Source organism: Herpailurus yagouaroundi, unplaced genomic scaffold (assembly GCF_014898765.1).
Source record: "Herpailurus yagouaroundi ecotype Mexico unplaced genomic scaffold, PumYag 569, whole genome shotgun sequence".
In the NCBI taxonomy this organism is placed as follows: Eukaryota; Metazoa; Chordata; class Mammalia; order Carnivora; family Felidae; genus Herpailurus; species Herpailurus yagouaroundi.
Window position 1 is genome coordinate 3,880,409 of NW_024412786.1, and position 9,932 is coordinate 3,890,340.

The 9,932-nt window shown below is 57.3% G+C and overlaps 1 protein-coding gene across 1 annotated transcript; it reads left to right on the forward strand.

The window, feature by feature from the left end:
• Positions 1-12: 12 nt before the first annotated feature.
• Positions 13-9,251, forward strand: RHOD (ras homolog family member D). The gene is made up of 5 exons (XM_040465758.1): positions 13-188; positions 4,556-4,643; positions 5,437-5,546; positions 7,925-8,059; positions 8,612-9,251. The coding sequence occupies exons 1-5, from the start codon at positions 57-59 to the stop codon at positions 8,777-8,779; spliced, it is 633 nt and encodes a 210-aa protein (XP_040321692.1). The 5' UTR covers positions 13-56; the 3' UTR covers positions 8,780-9,251.
• The last annotated feature ends 681 nt before the right edge of the window (positions 9,252-9,932 follow it).

Below are 9,932 nucleotides of genomic sequence, written 5' to 3' on the forward strand. Positions count from 1 at the left end.
CCCCGCGCGCCGCGCGCCGAAGCCCGCCGAAGCCCGCCGAAGCCCGCCGGCCCGCGATGAAGGCCGCCCAGACCGCGGACGCCGAGGCGCCGCCGGGCGCACGGTCCGTCAAGGTGGTGCTGGTGGGCGACGGCGGCTGCGGGAAGACGTCGCTGCTGATGGTCTTCACTGAGGGGGCCTTCCCCGAGGTGAGTGGCAGCCCCCAACCCCGCCTCGCGCGCTCCCCGCCCCCAACCCCGGCCTCCCAAGGGGTCTCCCAGCAGAGTGTGGGCGCCAAGGCGTTTCTCGCTCCGCCATCGGCAGCGAGGGCCTCAGTGGTATCATCTGCAAAGTGGCAAGAATGGCACCTACCTGGGAGAGGTGTCGTGGGACGGACTTGGGCCAGCTGGGTACCCGGCAGATCCTAAGAGAGCACTTGGTGGCGCGGCATGGCTCGGAGGGACTGAGGACACTGGAGCCACCCTTGCCTGGGTTCGAATTACGACTTTGCCACCTAAAGCTGTGCACCCTTGGGCTAGTCCCCTACCCTCTCTGTGCCTGTTTTAACCGCATCAGAGGAATAAGGATGGTGCCCACCTTCCAGGGTCACTGTGAAGGGTGAGTTAGTACGGGTCAAGGGCTCACCTCTGAGCCGGCGACAGGAAAGACTCACCGAAAGTTGGCAGATGTCATCTCTTCTCCACCAGCTCTTGCCTGTACAACGGACGTGTCGTGGGCTCTGTCTTGGAGGGCCAAAGCATACCAGACTCAGGTCGAGCAGCTTGTTTGGCACCTCAGCTGTCCTCTAACAAACTGTGTGGCCCTCAGTAACTTGCTTAGCCTCTCTGAGCCTCTGTTTCCTTACACAATCTCATAGGGCAGGAGACTTAAGAGTGGTGGCGAGGCAGAATTAAGGTTAAGGCTGAGAGACGGCCCCTGTGGACGTGGCACATCCTGGACGCTCTGGGCACGTGGGCCCTCAGTCCTTCGCTAGCATGCTCATTGACTGTCTACGCGGACTCACAGGCACCAGGACAGGGGCTGGACCCACTCACTGTGCCACCTCTCAGCCCAGTTCTCCTGGGAGTCCGGGGGTTTGCTTCCAGCATTTCTTCTCCCTCCTGCCTGTCCCAGCATCCTCCAAACCCCTGGGTTTGCTCAAGCCCTGGGAGTCCGACGGGGGGAGGCAGGAGAGGCCAGGCCTGGTAAAAGTGTCAGACCTTCCTTTCCACTGTGGCAGCATCGAGCCAACTTTTGCTTTGTGGTTTACGGAGCTGACATCACCTCCGCTGGCCAGTCACATTTTTAAGTTGGGTTGGACAAGTTTCTGGGCCCCCACATGCTGCGCATGGGAACCCAACAATTACGACATGGTGGGGAGAGTGCCCGCAGAGGGACCAGGCCAGCCAGGGTCCAGGAGACCAGCTGGGAGGAGTATCTTGGGCTCTGAGACATCCCTGATGGCAAGGCTCATCCTGATTCCAGAGAGGTGGCGGCGTGGAAATGGTCGTCTGGAAGTTGATGGAATGTGTGTTTTGAAGGATAGGCTGCAGCTGGCCAGGAGAAGGGAGGACATGCTTGTCACCAGGGGGATGGACCTGACCTGTCCTCATCTGTTTAGGGACCCCTCTGTCTCCAGGCCCAAGAAAGACCTTTCCTTTTAAGAGAACTACAAGGTCCAAGTGCTGGAAAGGCCTCGTGTTACAGGTGGGAAAAGTGAAGCCACAGCGACAGTCTTGCCTTAGGGAGCCCAGTGGTGGCAGTGCCGGTCAGGAGCCCAGTTCTCCCCGCCCCTGACCAGAATACTCTTCATAGCCCCCAGTGCTCCGCCTGCCAGACCAGCCTTCTGCTCCTGCCCCTAAACTCCTCCTCCTGGCAGCCCTCCAAGCTATGGGAGCCAGCAGCTAGAAGACTTGGAGGCCCCCAAAGAACAGAGAGTAGGCTGGGATTTAAAGGGGCCTCAGTGACTCTTGTCTGTCTGTGGCCCAGCCTTGGGGCAGGGGAACAGAGTAGAGAGAGCTCCTGAGGCAGAGGAAGTCCAGGCTGGGCACCAGCCTCTGCCCAGTCCTGGCTGACATTTGGCTCAGCAACCATTCCAAAGCCCAGGGGTCCCATGGAGGAGTGGGGAGGGGAGGGGGCAGAGAGCACCAGCCCTACCTTCCAGAACCAGCTGAGCCCCTCCTGGTCCGCACAGGGACTCTCATGGGTGTGAAACCCCTGACTCTCTTCTTGACCTACGTTCTCCTGTCCTATAATGACCCATCTGTCTGTCTGTGAGCCCCATGAGGACAGATCCAAGCCTGAGTCATCTCTGCCCTAGTCTAGCTCAGGCCTCACCCTGCCATCCTGGCTGAGGACAGCTTAACAGATAAGATTAGGCACTTAATGGTCAGAGTGACCCTGCCTGGTGGTTCAAAGAACACAACAGAAGGTGTAAAAGTCTCCAGGATGACATTGCAGAGTAGGGGGGAGGGTTGTGACAGTTCCAAGCCCCGGGAGCAACCCAGCCACGAAGCCTGGAATGGGGCTTTCCTACCCACTCCTGGCACCAGGGGCCAGAGAGTCGGTGACCTCAGGAAAAGGCACATGACCGGGGACAGAGCCTGACCTCTGGAGCCAGAAAGACCTGACTCCATCCTTAGCCGGCTGTCCAGTATGTTACCTCGGGCAATTCACTTCCCTCCTCTGTCCTCATCAGGAAAATGGGAATAGTGCCCACTTCCCAAGGATGCAAGGGTCAGGGACAGTACGCATGGAGGGCCACGCATGGTAGATGCCTAGAAAATGTGCACGACGCTGTCATCTCCACAGGCATTTGCGAGGTACTGACACGTGTCTCCCAAGAGCTTTGTGGCAGGTTGCCCTCTGCGTCACATCAGGAGGGGTCCTGCCACAGGTGAGTGGGTGAGTGGAAGCAGGTGTCAGTGCCCTCCACGGTGATAGGCGGGGGAAGGGCGCATCGCCTGGAGGGATGGATGGATGGCAGCTGGCGCGGACATTGCCCCTGGCGACCAGCTTTCTAAGTAGTGGGCCTTTATGCTGGGCCTTGCCTGCCAGTCGGTCTCCCCTACACTAAAAAGGGAGACTCTTCTTTAACCAGAGAGGGGACGGGCCCAAAGTCACACAGCTGGTGAGGGCCAGAGCCAGTCCTAAAGCGGGAACATCTGATTCCAAAGCCAGTGCTCCTAGCCACCAAGTCACGCTGCCTCCCACCAGACAAAGGGCCTGAGGGGAGGGGGCCAGGGCAGGGGGGTGCTGGGGAGGTGGGTGGAGCCCTCGTCTGTACCTGCTAGTAGAGAGAGTGACAGGTGGCTAGGGTCCAGGGCGGATTGAACCTCTATCCCAGGGTCAGCCTCGACTTCCCCATCTGCCCACTTTGGGACTCACCTTTCTCCATCCTCCCCCTGTACCTTCCCACGTGGCCTGGAGGACCGCACTGACCCACCACTAAGGGGCCGCCCCTCCACGCAGCCAGGGCCTGACTCAGAATGCCAGCGGGCAGGCAGGCAGGCAGGCCTGAAGTCCTCCTGAGTCACAGGCAGCTGGGGGCCCCACCTGGCATTGGAAGGGGGGGAGGACAGGGTCTCCCTATGCTGTGATCCCGCCAGCCAGCCCTGAGCAAGCGGGTGAGGCTTGGGGACCCAAGACGTAGCTGGTTTAGCTTCCCGCTCCAGCCAAGGGCTTGTGTTGCAGTAGAGTTTTGAAAACCTCCTCACCTGTTGCTCAGACCCCATCCGTAGAAGCTTCCCCTTCTCATTTCTGCGTCTTGTGCGCAAAACCCACCCTGTTTCCATTCACCCAGCCTTTACGGAGAAGGAATGCAGTCAGGCTCTCAGCCTGGGCAGGAAGGGCATGTGGTCTGGGTGACTTCCTCCTGATGCCCGCAGGGCAAATAAGAAAGGCAGAAATAGAGAGGGTGTGGGAAGGGTTCCAGAAAGGCATCCTGGGGGACGTGGCATGGGGCAGGGGCCTGAGAGGTTGAGAGACAAAGCAGGGACCCTCCCCCCCCAAAAGCTGCAAAGCTCCCCAGGGCACACAGTGAGCCTTGTTTATTACTAGTTCCCCGATATCCAGAGCCAGAGAAGGTGCCGATGTTTACTGAATGAATGTGTGAACGAACGAATGAATGAATGAACGAACGAACAGATGTAGGTTAATGTCATTCTAGGAGGAGGGGACAGAATGAAGGAAGACTCAGAAATGGGACAGTCCCCCATCCAGGGGGACAAAGATAAAAATAACAGTGGCTGGCATGTGTAGAGTGCTTATTTTGTGCCAGGCTCTGCACAGAGCCTCTCACTGAATCCTTACAGCAGCACCCTGCATTCGGTGCTTTTAATATTCCCACTTTACCGTCGAGAAGGCCGGGGAGGTTCAGGGCCTTGCTGGGCAAATAGGAGGAAGCGGCAGCTCGAAGCCTCAGCCCTGCTGGCCACAGCCTGCTTCCCGGAGACTGTCTCCCTCACACCGTCAGACTCCCAAACCGGAGCTGTGCTGCAGGCATTCGTGGGCTGTGCGGGCCACCCTGCTTCAGAAGCTGTCCTCACAGCCTGCATCTTGTCCCCTTCTTCCTCAGAGCTACACCCCCACTGTGTTTGAGCGGGTCACCGTTAATCTGCAAATGAAGGGCAAACCCCTGAACCTCCAAATCTGGGACACAGCAGGTGGGTATGCAGGGCTGCGAGGGCGGGAGGGGAGCCTCACATGCCCAGAAGCCAAGCCCTACTCCTTTCCTTCTGAACCGGGGAGGCCAACCAATCACCAAGGGACAGGTGTTGGCCAGGGTTAGGGTCCCCAGGAACCCGAACCCACTTTGCTTCTGTGCCTGTGTCTGCTGCCTCCCCCAGCCCAGGGTAGCCAAGTGCATCCTGCAGACAAGGGGGATTCCAGAGCGCTTTCCTCTCAAGGGGTGAACTGTTCCTGGCCTCCTAAGCATTCCACCTTGGCTTTAGCTCCCGTAAGAACTGCCTGACTTTGACCTCTGCCCTCCAGCTTCCTGACCTCGCCTACATGAGGGTTCAGTCACATCCATGCCAGAGCTGACCGCTAACCCCAGGGAGGCCCAGCGGCCCCCTTACCGTCATGCATGCGCCAAGGTGCCTTTCCCCAGGGTCCTACCGCTTCTTAGTCCTCAGCCCCATGCCGGGGGCAAAGCAGGCTTCTGCGGGATGGGCTCAGTCCCTGCAGACTGGGCTTCCGCCCTCCCCTCCGCTCCTTCCAGAACAGGGCTCTCTCAGCAAGTGGTGTCACCCAGGCCAGGGCTGGCACATCCCACGGGCAAGCCAGGGGAACACTGCCCCGAGGGAGACATTCACGTGGAATGACCAGCTAAGCACTGAATCTGCTAAGACCTTGAGGCACACAACCAGGCCCTGGTCCAGACGCCCCTGTCTGGTGGGATGACCTCCCTGATGTTGGGGGAGATCTGGAGGGAGTGACCACCCCCACTCTCCGCAGGACAAGTTGACTATGACCGCCTGCGGCCCCTGTTCTACCCTGATGCCAGTGTCCTGCTCCTCTGCTTTGATGTCACCAGCCCACACAGCTTTGACAACATCTTTAACCGGGTAGGTACCAGGGACTTGGGGAGGTACAGTCCCCATAACCAGGCCACTCCGCTCTGCCCCCACCCTTGACTCAGCAGACTGCCAGAGTGTGGCAGGCCCTGGATGGCATCCAGTCCAGCATCTTTAGCATATATATGGGGAAACCGAGGCCCAGAGCAAGGGTAGCAACTTGCCAGAGGTGCCGTAGGGATTTGGTGGCAGGGTCTGGCCTCATATTCCCAGTCCAGTGCTCTTTGCCTGCTCTGTACTGGACTCAGAATGCTGTGGCTCTTTCCTTGGTGACCCTGCCTGAGAATACTGGATGACTCAGGGGCCCCTGCATCTCCCCAGCCTGGGCCTGCCCAAAGATGCATGAATGGTCAGCTTCTAGCAGCTCAGCCCCCTTCTGTGTGACCGCTAGCTTTTAGCAGCCTCCCAAACTACCCACCCCCCAGGTATGTCGGGGGTTCCCAAGGCTTCTCCCTGCCCCCAGGTGTCAGGGATGTGGTCCCTTGAGTTTTTCTGCTCCTACCCCACTGCTGCCAGGCCTCCACGTGAACTGTGTGCTTCAGGGTTCCGGAGCACAGCTGGTGACAGCATCAGTAACATTAACCACAGTGACGATGATAATATTTATTGAGAACTTTCCTTATGCCATGCACCGTTGTGGGCGGGCACTTCCACACGTTCACTCGTTTACTCCATCTAACAACCTGATGGAGCCCATAGTAGTATTATCTCCAGAATGGATCCGTTGCTCCAAGATACACATCTATTCAAGTGGCAGCCTTGATGGGGCCTCCCGGGTGGCGCTGTTGGTTAAGCATCTGACTGGCTCAGGTCATGATCTTGCGGTTTGTGGGTTCAAGCCCCGCATCGGACTCTGTGCTGACAGCTCAGAGCCTGGAGCCTGCTTTGGATTCTGTGTCTCCCTGTCTTTCTGCCCCTCCCCCACTCGTGCTCACTTGCGCGCGCTCTCTTTCTCTCTCTCTCTCTCTCTCTCTCTCTCTCTCAAAAAATGAATAAATATTTTTAAAAATTTCTTTTAATTTAATAAAAATAAAATGGCAACACATCTGTGCACCAGGCACTGTTCTAGGTGCTGGGGCCCTAGGAGAGATGGTGGGTGGTGGTGGCTGTGACCAGGGTGCTAGCAGGGGGCGTGGTGAGAGGTGGGTGGGAATAGACCCTGTTTGGAAAGCCATCAGGATTTACAGATTGGATGTAGGTGGGAGAGACGCCTTGACCAGAGCAAGTGGAAGGTAGCCTTGCCATTTCCCCCCGCTGAGATGAGAAGGAACAAGGGGTGGGCGAGGAGGTGGGAGATGGGGGCCTGTTGGACATCCCAGTGGAGGGCCAGGTACACAGGTGGAGGTCTTAGTCTGCCGTTCCCAGGAGAGGGCCAGGCCGGGCTGGGCAGATCCATTTGGGGACTGCTAGTGGGGAACAGCTTTGGACAAGATGGGGTGGGGGTGGGGAGGACCCCTGGAGACCCAAGGAGAAGAACCAAGAGAGCAGGGTCCTAGGGCAAAGCGCCACCCAGGTCGTATAGGAGGGAGAGATCCCTGGCTGGTGCCAGGGCTCAGGTAGGTTGAAGGCTGAGGATTCACTGTTGGATTTAGCAAGGTGAAGTCACGGTGGAGACCATTTTTGGAGACTGTTTTCAAGTGCAGTTGTGTGGAGGGGGTTGGGGTCTGGGGAGTCAGCCCGGGACCCCACCTGGGCCCCATCTGTCTCCAGGAGCCAGACGGTTTGATGCCAGTATTTTTCCAGAACACAAACTGAGCAGGCATGCACTCCTGGACATATAAAGCCCCCGTCTCCAGATTCTAGACTTCCCAGTCGTTGTCCAGGCTGGAATAACCAGGCCCCGGAGCCTCACATTCCAAAGAGCAGCTGACACAGAACAGAAGTGTTCCCTCCGACAGGCAAACAGCTGCTGCATCCATTTTGTGAGCTGCTTTATTTTTAAAGGATGACTTATTTCCTTATATATCTTACCCAGCCGGGAGGTGGACTTGGGAGCCCTTACCTAGCAGAGTGGCAGGATTCTAGACCAGGTGGGAGCAGGGCTCTGGGCCCCAGCCCCTGGACTCAAATCCTGCCACTTCTAGTCGTGTGGCCAAGGCCAAGTTATACAGCCTCTCCAAGCCTCAGTTAGTGCATCTGTACAGTGGGACTGATGATAGAACTTACTTCACAGGGACTTGGGGGATTGATGATATCATACATGTGAAGTCTTAGAGCCTAGCTCAGAGTAGTTCTCCCTAAATGTTGGCTGTACTGATTATCACCACTGGAGTCTGCCTGGGGAGCAGGAGAGTGACCCATCCTCCCCATCTGCAGAAAAGAACAGTCCCTATGACTAATACACACCTGCACTGCCCCCCTCCCCGCAGTGGTACCCAGAGGTGAACCACTTCTGCAAGGAGGTGCCCCTCATTGTCGTGGGCTGCAAAACGGACCTGCGCAAGGACAAGTCGCTGGTGAAGAAGTTGCGGAAAAATAGACTGGAGCCTGTTACCTACCACAGGGTAGGAAACTCTGCCCAGGGGCCCGGTTCTGGGGGCGGGGGGAACTTCTGGGTACGCTGATGTAGCCCAGCCTGTCAGCAGGGCCAGACATCCAGCACACTTAAGAGTGGGTCAGGGCAGGGGTCATCTCAGAATTGCCTGGGCTTGGAAGTGGTACCTAGAACACTCTGGAAGGTTCTGCCTATGGAAGAGAGAGCCAGTGGTGTGCACATTCAGATAATCCTACCCATCCACTTCACAGATAGGGAACCTGAGGTCTGGAGAAGAACCCTTAGCTCTTCTGCAGGCCCCTCTCTGCTACATACCTGGGAAGTCAATTAGTTGGTGCCTTGAGAGGCAGGGACCCATCCTGGAGCTGAGGCAGGAAACCCAACGAAGCCACGAGAGTGCTTGGTCGAGATCGGGGGCAGGAGCTGTAGGGGTCCTAGAAAAACTCGCCTTCCACTTTTGTCCTGGAGACTCCCTAGGATGACCACGAGGGCTGCGGGGAGGCGGGACGTGAGGCCCCCAAGTCCTGTACCTCACGGCAGCCCTGTGCACTCTCTCTGTTAGGGCCAGGAGATGGCGAGGTCCGTGGGCGCAGTGGCCTACCTTGAGTGCTCGGCCTTGCTCCAGGAAAACGTCCACGCGGTCTTCCAGGAAGCAGCCGAGGTGGCCCTGAGCAGCCGCAGCCGCAACTTCTGGAGGAGGGTTACCCGGAGTTTTTGTGTGCTGACCTGACATCTTGAGGCCTTCCCTGCCCCCACCACCCAGCAGCATAGGAAGGAGCTGGGTGCTGACCTTCTTTCTGCCCACTTGACTGGGCTAGACCCAGTCCCCAGGCTGTGACTACCGAACTGCACCTCAAAACAGATGGACACCATGAAGGCCGGGCACCGGACCCCGGGTCTGTGGTCCCTGGACTGGAGCGTAACCCCCCCTGAGGCCTGAGGAAGGGGATTCCAGAGCCCACCAGCCCTGTGGGGGCTAGCCCTGGAGTGGCCTAGAATGACTACCAGACGCCCAGCCCCCAGCCTGGACCGCACATCCGGAAGCAGCCTGTGCAGCCTGGTGCCGCCTAGCGGCTGTTCCCAGGGCTGCACCTTCAGGACCTTGCGCTTCTAGGAACCTGGGTCAGAACTCACACCTTGCCCTTCCCCCTTGCCCATCCAGTGGTAACTATAACAAGTAAAACAACATCTTTTGTCAGTTATATCATGTCTCTTGCTTTACACGCATGTTCCGTAGCAGGTAAGAATTCACCACCTGTAGGCACTGGAGGGGAACCTCTTGGATCCAAACCTGGCTTTGTCACCTTAGGACCTTGGGCAAATTACTTCCACCCTCTGCATCTCAATATCCTCATCTGTGAAATGGGACCAATCACAAATGATGTCATGGAGCCTTTAGATGAGTGAGAGCCTCATGAGACACACGCAAAGAACTTAGCAGGTGCCTGGCACACAGTAAGTGCTCACAAAACATTCACAAGTCTTATTTTGGTTTATGATAAATATGTAATACTGCAGAGCTGTAATATACGTAATATACTGGATATTATATTATCTCACATGATCAGAGGGGCCAGCAGGAGGAGGCTGGAGATTCAGGTAAGTTGATGTTGCAGTCTTGAGGCTGAATTCTGCAGGGCGGCAGGCTGGATACTCAGGCAGGCTTTCTGTGTTGCTGACTTGAAGCAGAACTCCTTCCTCGACAAATCGGTCATTTTTCTTAAGGCCTTCGACTGATCGGATGAGGTCCCAGCACGTAGAACCAGCCACAAACACACACCCCTTCGGTTTCTTTAGAAAAAGCTCGAGGGAGGGACCACTTCTGCCTGGTGAGGGCTCACAGCTTGGGTCACAGAACTGAACGGAGGCAGGTGAAATGGTGT